The sequence below is a fragment of the Lissotriton helveticus genome, chromosome 5_1, assembly GCF_964261635.1.
Source record: "Lissotriton helveticus chromosome 5_1, aLisHel1.1, whole genome shotgun sequence".
Lineage (NCBI taxonomy): Eukaryota > Metazoa > Chordata > Amphibia > Caudata > Salamandridae > Lissotriton > Lissotriton helveticus.
In genome coordinates this window covers 1,809,224,877-1,809,252,447 of record NC_136065.1, presented here as the reverse complement: position 1 = coordinate 1,809,252,447, position 27,571 = coordinate 1,809,224,877, and the positions used below count along the sequence as shown (strand labels likewise).

The 27,571-nt window shown below is 46.9% G+C and overlaps 1 protein-coding gene across 2 annotated transcripts in view; it reads right to left on the bottom strand.

Moving 5' to 3' along the window:
- Positions 1 to 484: 484 nt before the first annotated feature.
- The window catches only part of EFTUD2 (elongation factor Tu GTP binding domain containing 2), a 283,894-nt gene continuing 256,807 nt past the window's right edge, over positions 485 to 27,571 (bottom strand). For both annotated transcript variants that reach the window (XM_078645140.1, XM_078645139.1), the window contains exons 21-28: positions 12,084 to 12,170; positions 8,080 to 8,206; positions 7,774 to 7,861; positions 7,284 to 7,402; positions 6,318 to 6,412; positions 3,647 to 3,800; positions 2,882 to 2,989; positions 485 to 1,245 (exon numbers count right to left, since the gene is read on the bottom strand). In XM_078645140.1, coding sequence (XP_078501266.1) covers positions 1,150 to 1,245; positions 2,882 to 2,989; positions 3,647 to 3,800; positions 6,318 to 6,412; positions 7,284 to 7,402; positions 7,774 to 7,861; positions 8,080 to 8,206; positions 12,084 to 12,170 — 874 coding nt within the window. In that variant the 3' untranslated portion in view covers positions 485 to 1,149. The remainder of the gene's footprint in view (positions 1,246 to 2,881; positions 2,990 to 3,646; positions 3,801 to 6,317; positions 6,413 to 7,283; positions 7,403 to 7,773; positions 7,862 to 8,079; positions 8,207 to 12,083; positions 12,171 to 27,571) is intronic.

The following is a 27,571-nucleotide window of genomic DNA, read 5'->3' as shown; positions in this document are numbered from 1 at the left end:
CCCATGTTTTGTAATCCAGGGAGTTTTTTCTCTGACATACCTTGGGGTATCGACTTTCCACCCGTCTGGCAATACCCCAAAATTGGCCTGAAGCTTCCCTTGATAAACTACAACTGGACTTTCATTCCCTTTCCCCTTCTTTCCTCACTGAGACTGTTCTGCCAATATTCCAATCCAGAGCAGCAAGTCTCTGTGCTGTACCAGAACTGGGTCTGTTCACAGACCTACAATATAAAATCCACTTCTTGGTTTACAACTCAGTCCTCATCTGTAGCTCTCTGTGCAGTAGTCAAACACAGACAATCTCACCATCCCAAAACATACACTGTGCTGCCAGAACTTAATTCCTGATCAACGCCCAACATTATTTGGACAGTACAACATGCAAGCTTATTTAGGACACTAAATTGAACAACAGACCTATGGCAGACAGCAAAGAAGAATGAAGCACTGGCACATTGGCAAGCCAATGCCTTTCAAGCACTTTTCTGAAAAACTAAGTACAGTTTTTATTGTCATCAAAAACGGACAGACTTCTGAAGGGATAAAAATTGATTTCTTAATACATTGACAGACGAAAAACAGTGTTTGAAGAGGGTAGCTGTAAAGAGAAAACAGTTTTGGAGGTCTTTGTTTCATCACTTATACACCTTCCTGCCTTTACAGTCGCCATGCAACCAACTCACTCTGGGAATTTCTTGCAGTTAGTGCAGGAGGTGCATGGAATTTGTATACGCAGGTTACCGAGCCAAATGACTTACACCAGAAAGTCTTTCCACTGTATTTGTCCACACAATTTTTGTTTTCTGAGAAGGTGGAACACTGCAGATATTCCACAAGCTGCTCGAGGACTCGGTGCCCCTTACAGAACCATGGCTGACTGGGCTATTCCAAGGCAAACAGAAACATAAGGAATTGATGCAGATGGCTGCATAATTTGGGAATGTTGTCCAGTGACCCTCTGGGAGGTCCATAGGGAGCTGTATGATTAGTAAGCACCCCCCAAATGCAATGTTTGGGTTGTTGTCATCATCTGTGGTGGTTGCTGGCAGAGAAGCACACCATTGCATGGCAGTCCATCCACTGCACTCAGGAGCAAAGATAAAAGGTAAAACACCAATGTCCAAATGTACCCTGAGGTCCACTCCTTCACATCGGGTAATTTAAGACCACGTCCTGTTTGGCCAACTCCAACAACATAGGGTCGTCGAAAAACTTGCTGATACTGACATCTTCGCTCAGACCCTATGAAACAAACAGGTCAATATAAGTAAACGTTTTCACATTGTCAAACCGCACCTGTCTAACGGGCTAACTCTTTTAAGTGCCTAGATACTGAGTGGGTAGTGCTGGTGAAAGGAGTTGTTTCCCTTTGTGACAACTATAGGGGAGGCACATTTATCCAAGGGGCATTTCTTCTTGGGCAACCAAATAATGTTTGCCAATAAGGACCAGGGCAACTGACACCTGCCCCGATGCCCCATTTGCGAATGCGAACAGGGCACGGTGGCAGCTTTTACCTGTCCCAGTCCTTCCTGGCACACAAAATGATGCAGGCTAAAGAGACCCGGGGCAACTGCCATGGCATCCCGTTTGGGATATGTTACTCTAGTACTTTCATATGAGTGACAGCAATGTTATTAGCAAAAATTATACGGGAGTAGGAGGCCTCAGGATGGTTACCCAGTGCCATGAGTAGAATTGTGACCAAGACACTAGCGCAGCTGTCACCTTTCCTAGGCCTTTTGGCCTTCAAAACAGTTCAGCCAAAGAGAGCCAATGCAGGTATGGAGTAGTATAAAGAGTATTAATGGAAAAAGTAAATAAGAGTGGGCTGTTCCCCAATATGAAAAGAAAGCTTACAAGCCTTGGCAAGCCTTCAATATTTCTATTTATTAATTTAATTTTATGTGTATCTGCAAATGTACGCAATAAGCATTAAAAGTGTAGAAGTAAAAATATCAGTGTCTAAATGTGGTGTGCATGTTTGCGCAAAAAAGAGGAAAGAAAAAAACAATCTCAAAATAAATAAGTAAATGAATAGAAAAATAATGGCATACATAAATTCAGAGATTGATCTAACAGCCCTGGCCTTGACCTGGATGTGCACAAGCAAAATGCTGTCACTCACAGTGAAAAGCAATGGCTAAGGTGGGCTGACCCATTCCTGTGGCTGTGGTGGGCGGAAGCAAAATGTGAATGGCAACTTGGAAATAGAAATAGGTGAAGAAGGTTGAACTAAAGGCCATATATACATATTGATTATGTGTTTTAATTATCAGAACACATGAGGCTGGCACAAACCTAAAACCATATGTAGGGCAGACCTACACAAGTATTGTAAAGCCAATAGGTCCGGTTTGAACATGCTATGGCACGCAACATTCACACATTATCAGGATGCATGGAAGAGAGCGAGCATGAGCAGACAAAGAGGGCTATAATTGTGGAATAGTCCCTCGGGTAGTTCAATGCAAGCACTAAACTGAAGGTGGAAGTATACACCCAAACAGCCAGTCGTACTAGATTAAAGAGAGTTATTTCCCTAGGCTAAGCCAAGACCTGACTGACAAAGTTTCAAGCTAATAGCTGACAGAGGATGGTCAAAGAAAGCAAATGGTTGAATGAGGTGGACCCAAAGAACATTATGTATACTGTAAGCAATAGGTCAGCTTGTCATCTGCACAATAAAAACCTAGACCTGATCAGCATGAGGAGGAGGATGATGATGATCACGCAAACAAGTAACTGATATTTGTACGTAAATTAACCCTAAAGACAAAACTACCAAAATAAAAGTTGAATATGAACTTTTCATAACGCCATTCATTTGCAATTTAAGATAATTGAGAGCAGACGAAACAGTGCCAATGTTTATTACCTTCCTTCGTCTGGTTTTGATCATGAACTCCCTGGCCAAATGGGGTGCAGGTTGAGGCTCCAGGGGTCGAATTATGATGCTTTTATCCAAGGGGTCACCAGGCACAATCTAGAAATAAAAGGATAAAAGAGGTTATTGGTGAACCGGTCACTTGCACACGTATACAGAAAACGCATAGGGTCTGCTCAAACAGTAACAATGGAGGAGAAGGGGGGGGAGAAGAGACTGATGCTGCAGGCATCAGCACAAACTGTCATAAGTGTTGTCATTAGCAAAGATGCACAGCAAAGGCTGTGGGAGGGTACTAGGACTTCTATAGAAGGTTGGAGCTAAACACACACACACACACACACACACACACACACACAATCACCAAGTACAGAGCATGTGGCCATGACCGAAGTGAATACAATCGACTTTCTTGCACATAGTAAGCCAGGGCGGTTGCTATAGATCCAGATAGCTGGGTTACTATTATAGGTAATGAGACAGGGGTCACTAGCTGGAGCTATAGAGTGAGGTGCTACACATACGATTGTGCTACCAATTTGCACAAATGGACACAAAAGCTGCCAAAGATTGTGGCACAGGTAGAGAGTGGACGGTGCAGAAGGTGGAGGTGTGGTAGTGCTGATAAAGATGTCAGATGGTGCCACAATGGCTCAGTGTAGGTGATGCCATATAAATTAGTGGAAGGCCACCCACTTATGGCTCCATAACAGGACATACATACTAGAGAGTAAGACTACGCAAGTCCAGACTTACCTGCCAGTGGTGGAAGACTGACAATGAGAACGCCTGTCCCTGAGTGTGCGTCCTCAAGTCTGTTTCAAATCCAAATGAGTCAATGGCTGGGATGAATGCTTTAATAGTATAAAGAGGAGAGCCTGGTATTGGCGCATCCTGAGTCACATGACCCCTGAAGAAGTAACAAAGACAGTTAAAAATGCCTTGAGCAATAAGTGCAGATCTAGAGCACCAGGCGCACACAGAAGAAATAAGGAAATTAAAACAGAAAAGGGGGATTTTGCATAAGAGGAGGAATGTGAGAACAATAAGTCACAAGATAGACAAGACTTTCCCTGAAACCATATCAACGGCTAAACTGAGTCATGGTTGTACAGAAATTGCAATCTGATATGGGTAATTCAATATGCTGCCTCAGCGGTTTTATCTAATCTCTAACAGTTTTCAGCTATACATTTGAAATCTACTCTTCTCAGTCTGTTTAACAAAACCTTTGACTGGCTGCAGTCCTTTGCTATGTGCGAGATTTTAGATTCAAATGTTCAGCACTGAAGTTGCAAACGCACCATGAAGTTTTGGCATCCCATACCATACGGTCTCCCAAGCAGAACTGCAGTTTATTGCATAAAACAACTGCTGCTTTCCCAACTATCAAGCAATGCCTAATGGCAAGTATGGAGGCAGTCCCAGATGTCCCATTGTATGATTTGTGAAAGTGATTAGGATGCTGCCCCCTTTGTTTCTATAAATTACGTTGGGGTAGTTGTTCACTGTGGAGTGAGCTTGGAAGCGCAACCTCAGCAAAGCACCAAACCCCTAACTGAGTAGGACTGTGTCTGCTCAAGTGCTTGAAGTGAAATAAAAACACCCACAGCGCATTATAGATGAAGTGTCTGTGGCTGTTGCTCAAAAGCCTGAAATTGCTGAATGAGTTTTAAAAAGGTGAGCTTTTAGCAAGGTTCCAAACTGTGCCTCGGCGACGTGATACAGTGAGGAATCCTGTCCCAAAGGCTATCCTCCAACAGAATGCAGGAATATTGAAAACAGAAGTCAGCTGAATGCAATATTCACCTAGGAAATAAGGGCATAGGTTAGTTTCCAAATGCTTAGAACCTAGTGCACCAATGCATAGAAAAGTTCAAACAAGCCAAATGTTTTGGCATCTAGACACAGGACCGCTTTTGTTTTTTTAAAATCTTTTGCCTTGTACCTGTTTCAAATTTTTGTCTTTATTTGGAAGGAAGTCACCACAGTGGCAAATAGAACACAACATGAAGTCTAACAGTGCTACAGTTAACAGTTTTGTTTTTTTGGGTTGGGAAAAATGGAACATGTTCTTCACTGCGGCCCCAGTGATAAACTTTCTCGAAGTTCACCCCCAGGTTTTTATCTACGTGTGTAAGCAGAACTGATTAGTGAAAGAAAGGAACGGAAATGAGATACTCAGCTAGGTCCAGGTGATACAATGTCCTGAATATAATAATTCCAGTCTTTTCTGCAAACAGCTTGCGCCAGTCACCTTACAACCCTGCTCACCATGTAATAGACAGTTAACTATGAAGGGTCTTACTTCGAGTTTGGCTGGCCGGGTATGCGAACAAACTGGCGGAGTACTATGTACTCCAAACTTGCTGGTCCCCTGCTCTATTCAGAGTCCAAGGATCTGCTAAGTTTCCAATGGTGGTGCATACACTGTTGGCCTTACTTACACTGGGCTGTTGCTTAATGGACATCAGATGACCATTAAGGGCAGATATGCCGACAGGATTGCTTTTCCTGTATGGGACCTCTACATGGAATCGGATTAATGGCCCTGGGGAAAAACTCCTGATGCACCAGATCCACCACTTGTTTTTCAACAACAAACTCCCTCTTAAAAAAACACAGCATTTTTAAGTGCTGGAGCACTGAAGTTGCCACCTGCACAGCAAAGCTTCAGTCCCTTCAGCAAAGCCACGCTGGTGGTGCTCTACTTAAGGAACAGAGATCTCTGCCAGGGTTCTGTAAACATGGGGGGGCTTTGCTCCTCCATGGGAGTGGAGTGAATTCCTTATGGGAACTCACCATGGAGTTTCAGTAATAAACATAAAAAAATACAGTTTAACAGTGGATAGTGATCCCCTCAACAGATGAGTGCCATTGATGGAGAGGAGAAAATTCCATCTGGACTATTAATTTCAGGTTTGTAAGGACAGAAGAACTATAATCTTTGTTGTTACCTACAACTTCAGAAATCACCTGTAAGCACTCAGATTGAGGTGGTCTACTATATAAATGGTACAGGAGATACTAAGGATCAACAGCATCATAATATTCTCTTAATTTACTGTGCCCTAGGTGCTTGAAGGGCAGCTTCAATGTTTGAAAGAGTTAAAAGTGTGTTTAGAAACTGCACGTTAACCATCTTGTTAGTTAACCTCCTAATAACCAGAAACATAGGTCTTAAGGTCTGTTCCTTCGTGTCCATGTTAGACGTCTTTAGTAATAAAGGGAGACAGAAAGAAGTCTGGAGGTGGAAACAAGAGGCTGAGAGTACATAGCAAGAATGAGGCACGGAATAAAGGCGATGGCACCCAGTGAGCAAAAGATACTCGTAGAGCAAAGCTTGAGAGACTAGGAAGTCAACCGGTGCTCATAGAAATAAATATTGCAGTTAAAATCACTGTGATAGTAGTAACAGGAACTCTACCTGCGTCTGGCTAGGACAGTGTAAACAGCAGATACACAATCGGCAGGTGCCTGCACCTCCACAAAGTAGTATGGCTCCATCAGACGTGGGGTGGCCTAGGACAGAGAAAAAACACGTAACACATAGTGAGCCTGCTGCAACAAGAAGCCAATCCAGCCTGATCTTTGCTATCTGCATCACATCGGCCTCATACATGGGACCCTGTTCACAAGGAATCGGGTAAAAATGTAAGCTGCATAGGGTTCACTACTTCCCACAAACCAGTTCAGATTACCTGCCCCTTCACATGCTACAAAGCAGAACTAACACTAAAAAAGTATTATAAAGGTGCAAGGAGCACATGGACAAAATTATGAGGAGCTTTTGAGGAAAGAAATGTGGAATATTTAGGCGCATAGTAAAATGGGTTCTACAGCTACATCATATTAGTGTGTCACACATTACTTATGCAGATTCCTTATTAAGAATCACCCCTGTGGCAGAACTTGTCATTTGTCTTTAGATAACGATGAAGAAAGCTGGCTGCACGTGTTCCTTATATTGAAGCTACCTTTTTTAAAGGCACTCACGCATTTGACTTCTCCCTGCTTGGACATTACAAAGATTCAAATAGACACGCTTTACCACAAACATTTGAGAGTTGGATAATAGTGATGTATTCTGTCATCTAATATTTTATCATATTTCTATGTCTCGCCATAGATTTTGAGAAAACAACATGTAAATACAACTGCTTCTGGGAGGCATACGAATACTGGAAAGCTTAAATGGTTAGAAAGACTTTGCTTTGTGCCAATTCCTGCTGTTTTGCTGTGTTGATCAACTATAAATCAGAGCACACACAGGAGGTGCAGGGGTGCTGCCACAACCAGCATACATAGTGGTGGTCTGCTGACCAAAGTACAATGAACGTGGGCAGGGCTCTTTAGGAGGGAAGGATTTACAAAAGGTATGCTCAGTCCTTACCATGAGGAAGGCAGAGTAGACGACTCTTCGGGCGGTAGGAATGATCTGCCCTCCTCCACGGTGCAGGGGCTCCTGAGCAATGACTGCATCAAGGATCTTAAACTTCACATTACGAATCACTGAGGAGGAACAGAAGATCCTTTTAGTGCTGAAAAATGAATCACCACATACTGCACACACATACAAGTTGCCTCCAACAACTACTTTAAAACAGAGAGATTGCTCAACGAGTCACAGGAATGCAGGATTAAAAGAGAAGCTGTGGCTATGTATATTGCGGTTGAGCATCTGCTTCTAAAGTCAATAATTAGGCACGATGTTCCGTCATTATTCTTGGCATCAGTTAAGCTAAACAGGTGGGTGATGTGCATTTTTAGGATGTTGCTAGATGTTCCAATAAGCGTGTGACTTTCAAAGATCTTGTACTTGAGAATTCAATTTGGTTCTTACTGGCAGGCTCTAGATTTAAGTAGTGAGGAGCTTAACTTACACTCGTCACACAGGGGACCTTCCCTGGTTCCCCACTGGAAGCCTTGAACAATGCTGTCTTTCACCGAACCCAGCAATGCCTTGTCCACCTGCGAAAAAACACAGATAATGGTAGTAAACCATGATAGCACTAGAAGCATAGACTACAGAAAACTACCAACGCAGATAGAGAACATTAAACAGAAAGAAGCAGATGAGAAACCCTATGAATGAGATCCAACCTCTAAGCCTAAAATCAGAAGACATGTAAAAAGAAATCTTATGGGGGAAAACTGAGAAACAGGACAGGCAGAAGAGCTGGCTTTACCTCAGATGGCAGTGTGTCATCTACCAAAATGTTGGGCCCAGTGGCATCAGGTCCAAAGGCCCAGATAGATCGGGCAGCCAGCAAATCCCAGTCATACTTTGTTTGGAAGAACTCACCCAACTTCTTTCTAAGGAGATAAGAAGACACAAATTAAACATTATCACCATTTCTATCCATCAGGTTTAGTGTTTCATTTTAAATGTCACACTAACAGTTACTCCTGCAAAGAACCAGGTCACTGGCCATTTAACTGCATCATTTTCCCATCATCATGCTGGACCGCCCTGATCCTTTCAGACGCGGTCGCTCCGCACACTGTTCCCGGCCCTGCCTTGACCGCCTGGTATCGTAGCGCTTACAGCCTGACTGCAACCCGCTACCTCCCCTTGCACACACAAGCGCCTCTGCAATATTAACTTATCCGATTGAGACCGCAGCGCTAGATTGCCTGATTGTTGCCTAATTTATTTAGCTTGGCTAAACACATCGTAGCGTTAGATTACCTGATTGTTGCCTAATTAATCTGCTCTGTTGAACATATCGTACCGCTAGATTGCCTGAATGGTGCCTAATCAAATTGCTTTGCCGAACATATCGTAGCGCTAGATTGCCAAAGTGCGCTTTTACAGTTGTGCTGTGCTGCCTGCTGTTTTCTTCTGTGTCTGATTGTTAATATTGCTTTGCGTTGTTTCTGTTTGTGCCCCAGTCCTTTCCGCTTTGGCTCGCTGCCATTTTGTTGTTATTGTTGTGCCCCCCTGACCGGATTTCCGCCCCGCAACCGCCTCCCAGCTGCCCCTCCCTCGCCCCTCCCCCTCCACCATCCACTTATGACAGACGCATCTGCGCGCAGCGGTCACGCCCTATGCGCGCCGAAGGTGCGCCAAAGGTAAGCCCGTCTAGGCCCCTCCGCGCCTGGACCGCGCCCAGCGCCAGGCCCTCGCAATACCCACTCCACCCGCATAACGTATGACGCCGCTACCCTCTTTGCCCTTAACCCCGGACGCACTCCTCAATGCTGCGAAGCTGCCCCAGGGCACACCCATGGACCACTCGCCTGCCACTCCTGCAAGTTCACCTGCATCAGAACCCACGCCAATCCCACTTCCTCCAAACACAGCTCCGACTCTAACCATCTGAAGTGCATCCTGCTGAACACCCGCTCGATCCACAGACACGCCCCTGAACTCTGGAACCTACTCGACACATCATCACCGGACGTCGCCTTCCTCACAGAAACCTGGATGAACGCCTCATCAGCACCCGACATCGCTATAGCCATCCCAGACGCCTACAAGATCATACGAAAAGACCGCACCAACCAAACAGGAGGAGGCATCGCCATCGTCCATAAGAACACCATCCGAATCACGACCAGCTCAGACGATAACCTCGCGACCGCAGAACACCTTCACTTCCAAATCCACACCGACCCCAGGACCACACTTAGAGGCACCCTCATCTACAGAACACCAGGAACCCGCACACAATTCAACGAAGACATCACTGACTTCATTAGCCCACATGCCCTCACCTCCGAGAACTACATTCTACTGGGAGACCTCAACTTCCACCTGGAAAAGAAAAACGACTGTAACACCACCACCCTTCTGGACAACCTGGCCAACCTCGGACTCAAACAACTTGTCGACACCCCCACCCACCTAGCCGGACATACGCTCGACCCCATCTTCACCTCCAGCAAACACATCTCCTTCGACCACACCACAGCTCTCCATTGGACGGATCACAGCTGCGTTCACTTCAGCTACAAAAAGACCACGACCCACAACCCCCCACAACCTATTCCTCGAAGAAATTGGAACAAAATCACCACCGATCAACTCTTCACATCCCTTAACCAAAACCCTCCTGCCATATCATCGGACCCAAACCGAGCTGCCACCAAACTCACACAATGGATCACTCACAGCGCTGACGAATTAGCACCCCTGAAAAACCACCAGATCAAACAAGGTAGCAAAAAGGCCCCCTGGTTCAACGATGACCTTAAGGAATCCAAAAAGTTATTTCGTATCCTCGAGAAAACCTGGAGAAAAAACCCAACCAACGAAAATCTGACCACCTTCAAGGACGCCACCCGCAAACACCACCAATTGATCCGTTCCACCAAGAAATCAGCATTCAAAGATCGACTCGACAACAACGCCCACAACAGCAAGGAACTATTCAACATCGTCAAAGAATTCACCAACCCCACCGCCGGCACCAACGACATCACTCCCTCCCAAGACCTCTGCAACTCTCTTTCCTCTTTCTTCCACAACAAAATCGCCGACATACATAACAGCTTTGAAAACCAGTCCGAAGAACAGTCCACTCCACACACCGCCGAACCAAAACAGCACTCTCACAACCTTTACGCCTGGAACCCAATCACCACTGAAAACACCATCCGCCTGATGAACTCCATCCACTCAGGTTCTCTAACCGACCCATGTCCCCACCACATCTTCAACAAAGCAGACTCCATCATCGCACCCCATCTCCGCGATATCATCAATTGTTCCTTCAACTCAGCTACCTTCCCGGAAAGCTGGAAACACGCCGAACTCAGCACCCTTCTGAAGAAACCCACAGCAGACCCCTCTGAACTTAAGAACTACCGCCCCATCTCACTCCTCCCATTCCCTGCCAAAGTCATTGAGAAAGCCGTCAATAGTCAGCTCGCCGCCTTCCTCGAATCCAACAATTCCCTCGACCCCTCACAATCCGGCTTCCGAGCTAAACACAGCACAGAAACCGCCCTCATCACTGCTACAGACGACATCCGAACGCTACTGGACAACGGAGAAACAGTTGCCCTCATCCTACTTGACCTATCCGCCGCCTTCGACACAGTCTGTCATAGCACCCTCATACAACGCCTCAGCAACGTCGGAATACAAGGAAAAACTCTGGACTGGATCATCTCGTTCCTCGCCGGAAGAACCCAGAGAGTCCGCCTCCCCCCATTCAAATCAGAAGCCACCGAAGTCATCTGCGGCGTACCACAAGGATCATCACTCAGCCCCACCCTCTTCAACGTTTACATGAGTCCCCTCGCGCGACAACACAACATCAACATCATCTCCTACGCAGACGACACCCAGCTGATCCTCTCCCTCACCAAAGACCCAAACACCGCCAAAACCAATCTACATGAAGGAATGAAAGAATTAGCCGAGTGGATGATGAACAGCCGTTTAAAACTAAACTCAGACAAAACTGAAGTCCTCATCTTAGGCTCATCCCCTCTGCCTGGGACGACTCATGGTGGCCTCCGGCCCTCGGAACCGCACCCATACCAACGGATCACGCACGTAACCTGGGCTTCATCCTAGACTCCTCCCTCTCGATGACCAGACAAGTCAACGCAGTCTCTTCTTCATGCTTCAACATCCTACGCATGCTCAAAAAAATCACCGAAACAAGAAAGACAGTCACTCACGCACTAGTCACTAGTCGACTGGATTATGGAAATACCCTTTACGCCGGAACCACAGCCAAACTACAGAAAAAACTCCCAACGCATCCAAAACGCCTCAGCCAGACTCATTCTGGACATCCCCCGTCAAGGTCACATTTCCGGTCACCTGAAAGACCTCCACTGGCTCCCCGTCAGCAAGAGAATAACGTTCCGTCTCCTCACCCACGCACACAAGGCCCTCTACGACCTAGGACCCGAATGCCTCAACACACGACTATCCTTCTACACCCCCACCCGCCAATTACGATCGTCCAATCAAGCCCTCGCCGCAATTCCGCGCATCCATAGATCCACCATTGGGGGTAGATCCTTCTCCTACTTAGCAGCCAAAACCTGGAATTCTCTCCCCACCCACCTCCGCCTTACACAGAACCACCTCTCCTTCAGAAAGCAGCTAAAAACCTGGTTAATCGATAAGTAAAGCACCCACCCACCCCCAAGCGCCTTGAGACCCTCTGGGTGAGTAGTGCGCTATACAAATCACTGAACTTGAACTTGGTCCTCATATCAGACATACCTGTTCCATGTAATCTGCACTACTTCGTTCTCAATGTCCTCAGCCAGCCCCTTCTCCAGCGGCTCTGCAATCATTGTTATCTTGTTTCTGGATGTAAAAAGACACAAACTTAGACTCTAAAGAGACATCACACAGAAAAACTGTTCAAAAGACACCAGAAGAGGCACAATGGTCACAAAAAGCATGACAAATGCTTATCAACGAGCTGGCAGTAGGGTCTGGATTAAAGAAGGAAAAATATAAGAGGCATGGTTCAGATAAATGCTACTGTCTCTTCTTTCTTTTTCCAACTGCGCAAAATTCGGAAAATTGCGTGCTTTCTCACCACCGAGGCACTTACTTTAGCCCTTCTGGCATTAGTCATCTCTAGGATTGACGACGCCAATTCCTTGTACGTCGGCATCCCAGACTATCAACTTAAACGTCTGCAGCTTGTCCAGAACCAGGCGGCACGCCTCATCTTCCATCAACCGAGGCACCACCACGTCCGCCCCCTACTAAGGTCTCTGCACTGGCTCCCTGTCTCCGAACGCTGCAAGTTTAAGCTGGGCTGCCTTGTCTTTAAATCTCTGGCGGGCACAGGCCCTACCTTTATCTCCTCCCTCATTCATCCTTATATCCCCTCTCGCAGTCTTTGCTCGGCTCGCTCGGCTTTACTCACAGTCCCGCGAGTCAAGCGTAAGAAATGGGGAGGTTTACGGTTCTCATTCCTTGCTCCATCGTTTTGTCATTTTGGAATGCCCTCCCTTTGGACATTAGGCTTGCCTTTCCCTACACCCATTTCAGATCCCTCCTTAAGACTCATCTGTTCCGCACTGCGTACAATTAAAACGTTTTCTTTTCTCTGGCCCTTTTATTTCTTCTTTTTTTTTTCCTCTTCTTTTCTTCTTTCCTGTTGCTGCTATGCACCCCCGCGCCCTGCCCAGGCGGTGCCTTCTGTCCTTTCTATTCCAGTGCCAAGAAACTGTATAGTGCACGCTGCGCTTTACAAATACTTTTCACATCACATCACATCACTTCAGGTCAAGGACACTTAGGCAAAGCGTCATGGGGCTTCGAACTCTGAAAGTCTGAAGGAAGGGCCCTCGCTCTTAGTGAGGAAACTAGTTCTCCTCCATCCCCAGGTGCCTTTTGAAAATGGTACTGAGAAAGGACGTGATATTCACACATGAGATTAGAAAAGCAGGTACGGTGTTTAAAAAAAGAAAAAAAAAGAAGCCTTACAAGATAAGGGGTAACAGGAGCATACCGATCATTTAAGGCTGAAGGTAACAAGGTTTTGGTTCATTAGGTGTGTATACCAAGGCACCTGCTTTAAAGGGTGATCTTGATATAAAATGTGAGTCAGTGAAGGATGCTTTGAGCCAATTCACAGAATCCTTTCAGGAGACACGTGTTAAATGTTGGACAGTTTTACATATAACACATTTGCTCATTCCAAAGGCTAGTTCAAAGATAAACATCCTATCAATGATCTACTGTATGGGTGGACTTTGCTGACCAGGTACTTAATGGTAAATGCTACTTACTTTGAATGCATCTATTCGTAGCTTGTGATGCAAATGATTCACATGCTTAGCATACTCCTGCCATCTAGTGTTGGACTTGGACGTTTGCAAGTGGTTTTGTTCGAAGTCGTCTATGGAATCACAAGATACACTGGGACTCTTGTTTGAGTAAATTGTGTATGGCACCAAATACATGTTACATTGGTTTTGCACAGCGGGTGAGAGTATGGATGGAGTGTCAATGAGAGAAATGCAGCAAGTAAGAGATCTGCAAGAGACGCATGCTTCTGGGGAGGAGGACAGGCACTGGAATTTACACCACCACAATCCTACAAACGGATGTTTACAAAGTAAGCTACATTTTCCATTCGTAGCATGTGTGGTTGTAGACTGTTATGCAAAGCTCTCCAGAAGTTGGGGCCAACGTGTGGATGATGCCTAAAATAAGGTCCTTAACACAACCTCACCCACCATGGCCAGTTGATGGGTGAATATGTCCACACAATAGTGCTTGGGAAAGGTAGGAAAATGCTACTTACCAGTATGCATCTGTTCTTGGCATGTAGAGCTGCAGATTGCTACACTTAGCATTAGATCGCCACCTGGTGTTGGGCTCGGATGATTGCATGTTGTTGTCGTCTTGGAAGAAGTCTTTGTAGTCACGAGATAGGTGACTCCTCCCTTGGACGATAGTGCGCATGGGCATCGGCTCCATCCTTAGATTGTTTTTCGCCATGATGGGAAATGATGGAGTTAGTAGAAGTAAAGAAAAAGGATATCCATGCGTGTGCATCTAAGTAAGATAAAACTGGAACAGATACAGGTCCGGGGGAGGTGTAGCAATCTGCAGCTCTACATGCCAAGAACAGATGCATACTGGTAAGTAGCATTTTCCGTTCGAGGCATATGAGCTGCAGATACTACACTTAGCATCGATTGTGCAGCAGTGTCTCCCCTAGCGGTGGTCACCTGTATCTGTTGCAGTAGTTTGAAAGAGAGTTTTAAGTACAGCTTGGCCTACTGTAGCTTGCTGCTTGGCTTGCACATCAACACAGTAGTGTTTAGTGAAGGTGTGTGTTGTAGACCGTGTTGCTGCTTTGCAGATGTCTTCTAGGGGGATGTTCCCTAAGAAAGACATAGAGGCTCCTAGTTTGCGTGTGGAGTGCGCTCTAGGAGAAACTGTTAATGTAAGTTTTGCTTTTTGATAACATTTGTATAAATTTTACAATCCACCTTGCAATCTAGAGATGGGGTGGCCTTTATGTGGTGGAGAGAAAGATACAAACAATTGCTTTGTTTTACGAAAAGATTTGGTCCTATCAATATAATAGAGAAGAGCTCTTTTAACGTCTAGTGTGTGTAGAGCTCTCTGCTACAGAGTCAGGGTTTTGGAAAAACACCGGTAACTCTACAGATTGGTTTAAATGAAAAGGAGTAATGACTTTTGGAAACAAAATTGGATTAGTTCTTAAAACCACTTTGTTACGATGTAGTTGTAAAAATGGTTCTTGTATTGGGAAAGCTTGTATCTCACTTACTCTTCTGAGAGAGGTAATAGCAATAAGGAAAGCTGTTTTCCAAGTGAGGAATTGCAGTTCACATTTATGTAAAGGCTCAAAAGGGGGTCCCAAGAGTCTTGTAAGAACAACGTTGAGGTTCCACACTGGAGAAGGTCGCAACCTGGGAGGGATGATTCTTTTCAATCCTTCCATAAATGCTTTAATTGCAGGTACACGAAAAAGAGACAGATGTTGTCTACTTTGTAAATATGCTGCAATTGCTGCAAGGTGCAGGCATATGGATGAATATGCCAAGTTACATCTTTGTAAATGTAAGAGGTAGCAAATGATATTCTGGATGGAAGCATCCAGGGGATCAATTTGGTTATTGTTGTAATAAATGGCAAATCTCTTCCATTTAGCAGCGTAACAAACTTTGGGAGTAGGTCTCCTGGCCTCTTTAATGATGTTCATACAGTCTGGTGGTAGGTTAAGATAACCAAACTCTAAGACTTCAGGAGCCAGATCGCCAAATTCAGTTGATTTGGGTCTGGATGTCAGATGTCTCCATGGTTCTGCGTTAGCAGGGATGGAGTAAGTCGTAACTTTTGGTGTGGAACTAGAGAGGTCTAGCAGCGTGGTGAACCACAGTTGGCGTGCCCATGTGGGAGCTACCAGGATTGATTTGAGAGACTGTTGCCTGAGCTTGCGTACTACTAATGGTATTAGTGGTATTGGCGGAAAAGCGTACGCAAATCTGCCTGACCAGTTCATCCATATCGCCTTGCCCTTGGACAGCGGGTGTGGAAACCTGGCGGCGAAGGTTGGGCATTTTGCGTTTTTGTGTGTGGCGAACAGATCTATGTCTGGATGACCCCACTTGTGGAAGAATGGTTGAAGAACTTGTGGATGTAGTTCCCATTCGTTAATTTGTTGCGTCTGCCGACTCAACAGATCTGCTATCTGATTGTGAACTCCTGGAAGGTGCTCTGCCAACAGATATATGTTTTGTGGAATGGCCCATCTCCAAATGTTCTGTGCGAGCTGGGACAGTTGTAGAGAGTGTCCCCCACCCTGTTTTTGTATATAATACATGATTGTCATGTTGTCTGTCCGGATTAAGACAGCTTTGTTCTGTACTTGCACTTGGAATGTTTTGAGTGCTAAGAATATTGCTAGCAGCTCTAGATAGTTGATGTGCAACAATTTTTGTTGACTGTTCCATTGTCCTTGAGTTGTATGATGTAGGACATGGGCTCCACATCCTGTGAGAGATGCGTCTGTTGTGAGCACTAGTTGTGGAACAGGTTCGAGGAACGGCCACCCTTTTGTCAAGTTTTGGGTGTTCCACCACAGCAGAGAGCGATGTGTGCGGCTGTCCACCAACACCAGGTCTGTTAGTTGACCATGAGCCTGGTTTCACTGTTGTGCTAGACATTCCTGTAACGGACGCATTTGCAGTCTTGCATATGGCACTATGAAAATGCAAGATGCATCATGCCTATTAGTCTCATGAACACTCTGGCTTGCAGAGATTGTTGGTGTTGAAAGGCTGTGACTAAGGCTTGAAAGCTCTGTATCCTTGCTGGACTGGGATACGCTAGAGCTGTAGATGTGTTTATTGTAGCCCCTAGATACTGATGTATATGAGAGGGTTGCAGGTGCGACTCGGTGTAGTTGATTGTGAACCCTAAGTCGTGCAATGTTTGAATTGTCTGATGTGTGTGTTGGACACACTGATTGAATGACTTAGCCTTTATGAGCCAATTGTCTAGATAAGGGAAGACATGTATTTGTTGTCTCCTGAGATGTGCTGCTACTACTGCTAGGCACTTTGTGAATATCCGTGGTGCTGTTGTCACTCCGAATGGAAGGACTTTGTACTGGTAATGTTGCCCTTCCAGTACAAACCTTAAATACTTTCTGTGAGCAGGATGTATAGGAATGTAGAAGTAGGCGCCCTTTAGATCTAGTGTTGTAAGGAAATCGCCTTGTTGCAGCAGTGGGAGCACTTGTTGTAAAGTGATCATATGAAAATGATCTGATTGTATGTAATGATTGAGGGGCCTGAGGTCAAGAATTGGTCTTAGTGTCCCGTCCTTTTTGGGAATTAGAAAATACAGTGAGTAAACCCCTGTTCCTTGTTCTTGCGAAGGAACTATTTGTATTGCGTCCTTCTGTAGAAGTGACAGAACTTCTTGTTTGAGCAGAGTGAGGTGTTCTGTAGACATTGGACGCTGCCTGGGTGGTATGTGTGGAGGGGTTGCTGTAAGTTCTAGGCAGTAGCCATACTGGATAATGAATATGCTACTTACCAGTATGCATCTGTTCTTGGCATGTAGGGCTGCTAACATTCATATCTTAGCATTAGATCGCCGCCTATTGTTGGGCTCGGATGATCGCACATTGTTGTCCTGGAAGAGTCTTCGAAGTATCCTGAGATAGGTGGCTCCTCCCCTGGACTACAGTGCGCATGGGCATCGGCTCCATCCCCAGATTGTTTTTCGCCATTGTGGCAGAAGATGGAGTGAAAAGTGTAAAGGATGTCCATGCTAATGAATAAATACAATAGTACATCTGCAGCTGCGACAGGCACCGGGGAGGAGGGCGGGCGATATGAATGTTAGCAGCCCTACATGCCAAGAACAGATGCATACTGGTAAGTAGCATATTCAGTTCGAGGCATGTGGGCTGCTAAATTCATATCTTAGCATAGAATACATAGCAGTCCCTCCATCAACGGCGGTTGCCCGTGCCAGCTGCAGAAACCTGAAAAAGTGTCTTCAGAACAGCCTGTCCTACAGCAGCTTGCTGCTTGGAATGCACATCAACACAGTAGTGTTTTGTAAAGGTATGTGGTGTAACCCACGTGGCTGCTCTGCAAATATCCTCTAAAGGAATGTTCCCTAGGAAAGCCATGGATGCCCCCAGTTTGCGTGTGGAGTGCGCTCTGGGGGGTATTGTTAAAGTGCGCTTGGCTTTTTGATAACATATCTGGATGCACTTAACAATCCATCTGGCTATCCCTGCCTTGGAAATCGGGTTTGCCTTTGTGTTGTGGTGCGAAGGCAACAAAGAGTTGTTTTGTTTTCCTAAAGGGTTGTGTTCTGTCTATGTAGTACATCAACGCCCTCCGTACATCTAAGGTATGGAGCATTCTTTCCGCCACCGTTTGCGGGTTTTGAAAGAATGCTGGTAAGTCAATAGTTTGGTGTAGATGAAACTGTGACACCACCTTCGGAAGGAATTTGGGGTTAGTGCGTAGCACTACCCTATTTGGATGAATTTGAATGAATGGCTCTTGGATTGTGAGCGCCTGCAGCTCACTGACACGCCTCAGAGACGTAATAGCTACAAGGAAAGCTACTTTCCACGTAAGGAACTGGAGTTCACACGAGTGCAGTGGCTCAAATGGTGGTCCCATCAGTCTGGTGAGAACGACATTGAGGTTCCACACCGGAGCTGGCGGTGTTCATGGGGGAATGACTCGTTTCAGACCTTCAAGGAAGGCTTTAATGGCGGGCACTCTGAAGACAGAGAGGTGCTGCCTGTTCTGGAGATAAGCCGCTATGGCGGATAGATGTATCCGAATGGAAGTGTACGCTAGATTGCACTTGTAAAGATGCAACAGATAGCAGATGATGTTGGGGATAGATGCATCTAGCGGGTTGATGTCATTGGCTGTACAGTAAATGACAAAACGCTTCCACTTTGCAGCATAGCATGCTCTAGTAGTTGGTTTCCTCGCCTCCTTGATGATGTTCATGCATTCCGGAGGTAGGTTAAGGTATCCAAACTCTAGGACTTCAGGAGCCAGATCGCCAGGTTGAGCTGTTGCGGATCTGGATGCTGAATTTCTCCATGGTTCTGCGTCAAAAGACTGGGCGTGAGGCGCAGTCTTTGATGCGGCACCACTGAGAGTTCGAGGAACGTGGTGTACCAAGCCTGGCGCGCCCACGTTGGAGCAACTAGGATGAGAGTCATCTCGTGCTGCCTTAGCTTTCTTGCGACCAGCGGTATTAGAGGGGCTGGCGGAAAAGCGTACGCAAATTTGCCTGACCAGTTCATCCATATCGCATTCCCCTGCGACTGTGGGTGAGGGAACCTGGCGGCAAAGTGTTGGCATTTTGCGTTCTCTTTTGTGGCAAACAGGTCTATCTCCGGATGACCCCACTGCTGGAAGTACGGGTGGAGGACAGATGGGTGTAACTCCCACTCGTGCATTTGATGGCTGTACCTGCTGAGCAGATCCGCCATCTGATTGTCCTTTCCTGGGAGGTGTTCTGCCATGAGGAAAATGTTCCTCTGAATGGCCCACTTCCACATGCTCTGAGCCAGATGAGACAGCTGTGGCGAGTGGGTGCCTCCCTGCTTTTGAATGTAGTACATCGCGGTCATGTTGTCCGTCCGGACTAGCACGACTTTGTTGCACAGACGTACAATGAAGGACTTGAGCGCCATGAAGATTGCCATCAGTTCCAGATAGTTGATGTGCATCTTCTGTTGCTGCGTCGTCCATAGTCCCTGCACCGTGTAAGTGAGCACATGAGCTCCCCATCCCTGGAGAGATGCGTCCGTTGTCAGGACAATCTGCGGCACAGGCTCTTGGAACAGTCGGCCCTTGCAAAGGTTGTGTGGAGTCCACCAATGCAGAGAGTCGTATGCCCGACTGGTAACCAACACTAGGTCTGTCAATTTCCCACGAGCCTGTGTCCACTGATTCGCTAAGCACTCCTGGAGCGGACGCATATGTAGCCGTGCGTGAGGGACTATGAAGATGCAGGAGGCCATCATGCCTATCAACTGCATGAACACTCTCGCTGGAAGCGAGTGTTGTGGCCTGAACCTTTGGATCAGAGCCTGCATGCTGTCTATCCTGACTTGGTTTGGCTGAGCCATGGCCGTCAGGGTGTTGATCGTCGCACCTAGGAACTGCCGGACATGTGCCGGCTGAAGATGCGATTTGGGGTAGTTCAGGGAGAAACCCAGATCGTGAAGAAGGTGAATGGTAGTCGACATGTCTGCGGCGCACTGTTGCTCTGACTTGGCTTGCACGAGCCAGTCGTCTAGGTAGGGGTAGACATGGATGTTCTGCCTCCTGAGGTGCGCCGCTACTGTCGCCAGACACTTGGTGAACACCCTCGGGGCTGTGGTGACTCCGAAGGGTAGGACCTTGAACTGGTAGTGCCTGCCTTGAATAGTGAACCTGAGGTATTTCCTGTGAGACGGGTGTAGTGGAATGTGGAAATAAGCATCCTTGAGATCTAAGGTTGCTAAGAAATCTCCCTGGTTTAGCAATGGAAGAATCTGTTGCAGTGTAAGCATGTGGAAATGTTCTGACAGTATGTACAGGTTGAGGGGACGTAGATCTAGAATGGGTCTGAGAGATCCGTCCTTCTTTGGAATAAGGAAGTACAGGGAATAAACCCCTGTGCCTTCCTCTCCCACCGGCACGAGCTCGATTGCTCCCTTTTGCAGCATCACCACTACTTCCTGCTGCAATAAGAGCAAGTGCTCTGCGGACATAGGCCTTTGCCTTGGCGGGATGTTGGGTGGAGTGGACCTCAACTCTAGGCAATAACCATACTGGACTAGTTGTCGCACCCACCTGTCTGTGGTGATGTTTCTCCAGACGGGCAGGAACTGCAGTAGTCTCCCCCCGACAGGTGTTAGGTGGTCGGGGGGCAGTGACAGAGAGTCACTGTTTGCTTGGAGCAGAGGAGCGGGAGCTGTTGTTTCCTCTGCCGCGACCTCTGTTGCTGTTATTTCTGTAACCTCCCTTGTTCTGTTTTGTGAACGAGGATTGTGCCCCACCTTTAGAGAACTGGGATTGTTGACCCATTTGTCCTCTGGTGACTCCACGTGCACCTGAGCGACGAAAATTGCTGCCACGAAACTGTTGTGACTGCAGGGCCCCCATGGACTTAGCAGTTTCTGTGTCCTTCTTTATTTTTTCTAGGGTGGTGTCAACATCTGGACCAAACAGACTTTCAGGATTGACTGGCTGATTAAGGATTGTCGTTTGAATATCCGGTTTAAACCCTGAGATGCGGAGCCACGCTTGTCGTCTCAGCATAACGCTAGTGTTGATAGCTCTAGCAGCTGTGTCCGCAGCGTCAAGTGCACACTTGATGGCTGCGTTTGAGATCAGCTTCCCTTCCTCAATGAGCAGTTGTGTGGCTTCTTGGAACTGTGGAGGCAGGTGTTGTACAATCTGTTCTAGGGTGTCGTAGTGCGCCCTATCGTAACGCGCCAAGAGTGCCTGTGTATTGGCGATGCGCCAAAAGTTTGATGCCTGTGCAGCTACTCTTTTGCCCCCTGCCTCTAGCACTTTGGACTCCTTATCCGGGGGAGGAGCTTCACCCGTTGTCTGGGAGTTGGCACGTTTCCTGGCATTGGCGACCACAAGAGAGTCCAGTGGCAATTGTCCCCGGATGTATGCGGGGTCCGCATGCGCAGGTCTGTACTTTTTTTCAATGCGAGGGTTGACCACTCTCGCTCTTGTAGGCTCCTTAAATATGTCCCCCGCATGCTTGAGGACTCCTTTAAGCATAGGCAGTGTCTTTACTGTCCTTTCAGAGACTGAAAAAGTGTCGAAAAGGAAGTCTTCCTCAACCGGGTCGGCATGCATGTCCACATCATGATTGGCTGCCGCCCTTTCGAGTAGTGCATGAAAACCTGCTGAATCCTCAGTCGGGGATGCACGTGCATTAAAAAGCTGCGGGTCCTGCCCCACACCCTGGGTGTTCTGGTCACCAGTGTCATCATATGAATCCGGTTGTGCATCAGGTTCATTGATAGGGAAATTGTACTGCTCGTCTTCATCATACCCCTCACCCGCAGAGTGTTCTGGGGAGGGAGTAGGGCTCCGTCTCGGAGGAGGCTGGATTGGTTCCGTGAGGCCTGAGGCGTCAAGGGGCACCCTTTTCTTCTTTAGTGGGATGACATAGGAGTCCACTGGCTCCGAAGTGATTTTCCTCTTATAGAGGGTCAGTTTGCCTGTGTCAGCGTCGATGAAATGCTCTGAATCGTCCTCTGATTCGAGCACCCGACGTGGAAGCGGGCCAGTCGGTGAAGAAATCACCTGTTTCGGTGCCGATTTGGTTGAAAATGCTTTCGGCGCCTCCTTCGGCGGCAAAATAAAGAGAAGTTTCCCAGAAGGCTTCGCTGGAGCGTCCTTTTGCGGCTGCGGCGATGGGATCGGAGCCGACGGGGCAAAGGCCTTCTCCCTGATTCTTTGCAGTGATTCGGCTATGAGGGACGGCTCACTCACAGTTTGTTTCGGCGCTGACGAGGATGGTCTGATCTTTCCCTCGGAACCGACGTCCTTGTGGGCCTTGTGCGCTTTGGGCGCGGATCCCGTCTTAACCGCCTCCGATTCCTGTGTTCGGGGCGCAGACTTCTTTCCGTGTGCCTGCGTAGCCTCCTTGGAGCCGACTTTGGCGGGCTTGGACGGCGTCGTAGCCGCTGACCCGTGCCGACCATCTTTTTTGGAGGACCCCTCCTCTGGCGTCGGTTTCGATTTTGCAGCATCGGAATCGACGGACTTCTTCGACTTCTGCGGACCGGAGGTCGACGGAGTCGATGGGGTAGCGGGCACCGTCGTTTTCACCGGCACGGCAGCCATCTTAGGGACACTCGAGTCCTTAAGTTTCGGTTTCGTGTCGGCCATTTTAGGTGTTGTCGATCCCGATGGTTTCGGTTTCGGTTTCGAAACAGTCTGCTCAGCAAGTAAGTCCGTGGCCGGGCCCGAAGGCGGGGCTGTGGCTTGCGGCAACGGGTCTTGGGTAAGGCCGACAGGCGATCCCGTGTCCCGGTCGGTATCCTCGTAACCTTCGGGGCAGAGCTCGTCCCCCGAGCTGTCTGCCGCGGCCCCATAAATCTCATCGTCGTCTCCTACCTCGTCGACGTATTCAAGGCCTTGACCCGCGACTCCGTCGTCGTCTCCCGGATCCGCCTCGACCTCTGTCTCGGGTGGGGAGATTTGGAGATGATGACCCTGGTCCTCTTCGTCCTGGTCGCCGAAGATGTTCTCCGGATCCGGGGCCGCTTGTTTAGCTTCCATGCGCACCGCGCGCCGAAGCTTGAGAGTCTTCTTCGAGCGGAACTGTGCACACAACTTGCACTTGCCGTCGTCGTGGTCAGGCGAAAGGCATTTGTTACACACGGGGTGTAGATCGATGTGTGGGTACTTGGACCCACAGAGCGGGCAGTACTTAAACGGGCTCCGCTCCATGTCTGAAAAGTTTTGCAGTCGTGTCGCGATGAGAAGGCCTCAAAGTTCCGAGAGCGAAGAAAACTCCGCTTATTCCGGCTCCAAGAGACGGAAGACTCGAGACCGTGCGCAGACAATACCGACGCAAGAAAATCGAGGCCTTTTGGCCGCTAAAAGTTAGTTTTTCTAGGTTCCGACAGTAAGACGTCGAGACCACATCCGAACCCAATGGCGGAAAAAAACAATCTGGGGATGGAGCCGATGCCCATGCGCACTGTAGTCCAGGGGAGGAGCCACCTATCTCAGGATACTTCGAAGACTCTTCCAGGACAACAATGTGCGATCATCCGAGCCCAACACTAGGCGGCGATCTAATGCTAAGATATGAATTTAGCAGCCCACATGCCTCGAACTCTGTCTTACCCACTTGTCTGTTGTGATGGCGTTCCAGACATTCAGGAATTGCGTTAGTCTGCCCCAACAGGAGTGAAATGCTGTTGGGGGAGCAGAGGGAAGTCACTGTTTTATGGTGGAAGAGGTTCGATTATTGTTGTTACCCCGACCTCTTCCTTTGTTGTTGTTCCCTCTATATCCTCCTCTAAAATAACCCTTGTTAGAGGATGTTTGTGTGTTAGATTTGTAGGATATTGTATTGTCTGCTCCAGTCTGTTTGGAGCCTCCTCTGTAGAAGGAGCGACGAAAAGAACTTTTAGCTTGTGTGGACTGTAAAGCCCCCATGGATTTGGCAGTGTCTGTATCCTTCTTCATCTTTTCAAGTGCTGGTCCAAACAATTGGTTTTGATTAAATGGTTGATTTAAAATGGTAGTTTGCACTTCCTGTTTAAATCCTGAAATGCGTAGCCACGCATGTCTCCTAAGTACGACACTAGTATTTACAGCTCTAGATGCAGTGTTTGCTACATCTAGTGCGCACTTGATTGAGGCATTAGAAATTAGCTTGCCTTCTTGTACAAGGTCGCGTGCCTGTGTTTTATATTGGTCAGGTAGCTGTTCTAGTAGTTTCTCTAACTGATCATAATAAGCCCTATCATATCGTGAAAGGAGGGCTTGTGTGTTAGCTATGCGCCATATGTTGGTAGCTTGCGCAGCTATTCTTTTGCCTGAAGCATCTATTACCTTGGATTCTTTGTCAGGTGGGGGTGCCTCACCTGAAGTTTGTGAGTTTGCCCTTTTCCTAGCATTTGACACAACTAGTGAATCTAATGGTAGTTGTCCTTTAGTGTAGGCTGGATCTGCAGGTGTAGGCCTATATTTTTTCTCAATTCTAGGGTTTAGGATCCTAGTACGCACAGGGTCTTTAAATATCTTTGGAGCATGTTTGATTACCCCTTTAATCATGGGAAGAATTTGAACAGACCTTTGCGATTGTTCGAATGTGTCTAACAGAAAATCTTCCTCTGCCTCATCAGAATGCATAGTGACCCCATGGTAAATGGCAGCTCTGTTCAACAGGTGACCAAAACCAATGTTATCTTCTGGGGGAGAAGGTTTTGATGGGTATGACTGTGGGTCAGGAATATCTGGCACATCCTGTGGGTTTGGGTACTCCCAGTCTGTATCATCTATAGGGTATGGGAAAGGCTAATCTGTATATATCCCTCTTCCTAAAGTATACTCATCATTTTGAGGTGAGTGTGGAGATAAAAGAGGAGTATGTGGAGGAGATCTCTGTGGTGAATTGTTAAGAGGAACAGAGGATGAAGGAGAAGGAAGTACAGGAGAAGAAGGGTGCATAGGAGATGTGGCAGAGTCCTTCTTCTTGGCAGGAACTACAGGTGTGGGTGTTGCATCTGATCTGCCTTCCTCTTCTTGTGTTGTGTAGTGGATACATGACCTGTCTTGGGTCAATGTAGATTTTCTTTTGCAGAGGATCTGGTTGAAAAAGGTATTCTACTTGTGGAACCTTTGTCGGCGCCGATTTCTTCGGTTCCGGACGAGGTTGCTGTCTGTCTTTAGCCTTTGGCGTAGTTTTCGACACCGAAGGTGTTGTTTTCAGTGTGGTAGGCTGTTTCGAGGGCTTGGACGCGTCGGATTCAGGCCTTGTCGATTTTGGTACCGAAGATGATGGTTTCGGAGTGGAAGCTGGTCTCGTCGGCTTCGAGGCGTCGGACGCTGGCTTCATACCTTTGTCTTTAGACGTCGACGGTTTCGGAGCCGAGACTTCTTTCGGTTTCAGTGGCGTGGGAATTTGTGGGATCGGTATGTGCGGCTTGCTCGGTACCGAGCTACCGGAAGGCTTAATGACTTTCTTCGGACCTGGGCTCGATAGCGGGGCTGTCGAAGATGTTTTTCGGTCGCGACTGGGCCCCGGAGGCGGAGTGTTGACCTTTGCCTTCGATCTCGGTGCTGTATGTGGTGCTGACCCGATGGTGTGGAGTCATCTGCCTCTGATAAGATTTGGAGATCATCAGAATCTTCTCCGGGAACAAGCGGAAGCTCCTCGTCAAAGATATCCACCGGTTCCGGAGCTGACCTCTGCATGTCGTGTCGACGGGCTCTCCGATCTCGGATGGTTTCCTTGGATCGAAAGGACGTGCAGGCTGTACAGCTGGATTTGTCGTGTTCTGGCGATAAGCACAGGTTGCAGACCTCGTGGTGGTCACTGTGTGGAAACTTTGCTCCACACCAGGAGCATCTCTTGTACGGCGTCCTTTCCATGAGGTGTAGGCCTCACGGCGTGGATAGGCCCAATGGCCCGCGTCGCTGACAGGAATCGACCTGATGGAGTCGAAACGATGTTAGTCGATATCGAAAGTAGTTTGATACGTTTTTAGTAAGTCTTTTGCGCTTCGAAGTGCTTGAAAAGTGTATTTCTAGCCCGAGCGGAAAACTTTCATCCGAACCCAGTGGCGGAAAAAAACAATCTAAGGATGGAGCCGATGCCCATGCACACTATCGTCCAAGGGAGGAGTCACCAATCTCGTGACTACAAAGACTTCTTCCAAGACGACAACAACATGCAATCATCCGAGCCCAACACCAGGTGGCAATCTAATGCTAAGTGTAGTATCTGCAGCTCATATGCCTCGAACATGATGTTCACTGGATGGCTGCCGTACAAATATCTGCTTGTTTTTTAGTTTTTAGTTATTGGTTTGATATGAAGCCGACTAGGCAAAACAAACATTACATTCATTACACTATTGGAAAGAATAGCTGGTAATACTGCGTATCTTGAAAGTAATACAAAACACAAGCTACTAAAAAATACTTTGATAACAGTTAAAATAAATAAAACCAAATACAAATAGTCCAGTACTTCCAAGGAAATATATAGTTTGTACTACTAAGATATATACTCATCCAATCAATACTACGTAACATCGCCTGTCAATTTTGAACAAGGATCTGCAATAACAAAGTTCCATAAGGAAACCTATCAAGATAGGAGCTTGGTGGATACAATTTTTATGTAATTGCATTTCTGCACTAAGATCATCAGTTCCTGTACTCAACAAATTTCTCCATAAACAGCGAGCAAAATCTTTCTCCTTTCTTGCTCAAATGTTGTGCAAAATAAATGAGAAACTGACAATATCCCGAGTAGGCAAAAGGGGAACATTATTGGGATCTCATTTGTTTTCCCATGATCGACACCTTACACACTATGAAAGCCGGAACTTGGCCCAGTCTTAATTTCAGCATCCGCTTTTACATTACAACCTTTTATACTATTCAGTTAAGGTTGTAAAGCAGATATATAATCCGTAGTCAGGAGGTAGGAAAGTTGAGGTCTTGGGTTGCAGTCCACTATCTCCTTTATCATAGATTTAGTTCTAGACCACTGTTTTATTACTCGTTTCCTTTGCGGTTTGATCAATTGTCATAACGAACCAGGGAAGATTTCACATCCATAGAGCAGTAAAGTACTTATTTTGCATTATAAGACTCCCTGAGAACTGCCAATATACACGCTTGCGGGAGCTCATAGGATGAGTAGATTTTACAAATGAAAGATCCATTATTTCCAACTGCCACTTTTGTCCAGGCACCTTCGTGTAGTTGCTGTGTTAGTTTCAATAAGGCTGGTGTAGATTTCCAGTTTAGCATTTTTTTCCATAAGCGATCTTGATGTATAGCATCCACTAATGTAATGTTTACTAGAAAAGCAATGATCACTTCTTTCTTGCAGGTATAGTGCACCTTGGGTGGATAGGTAGAACCTGCTTTGCTTTAAGATAGCAGGTTTGAAAGCATTCAACTATCTACCTACCTATTCCTGCCTTGGAGATGGGATGTCTCTCT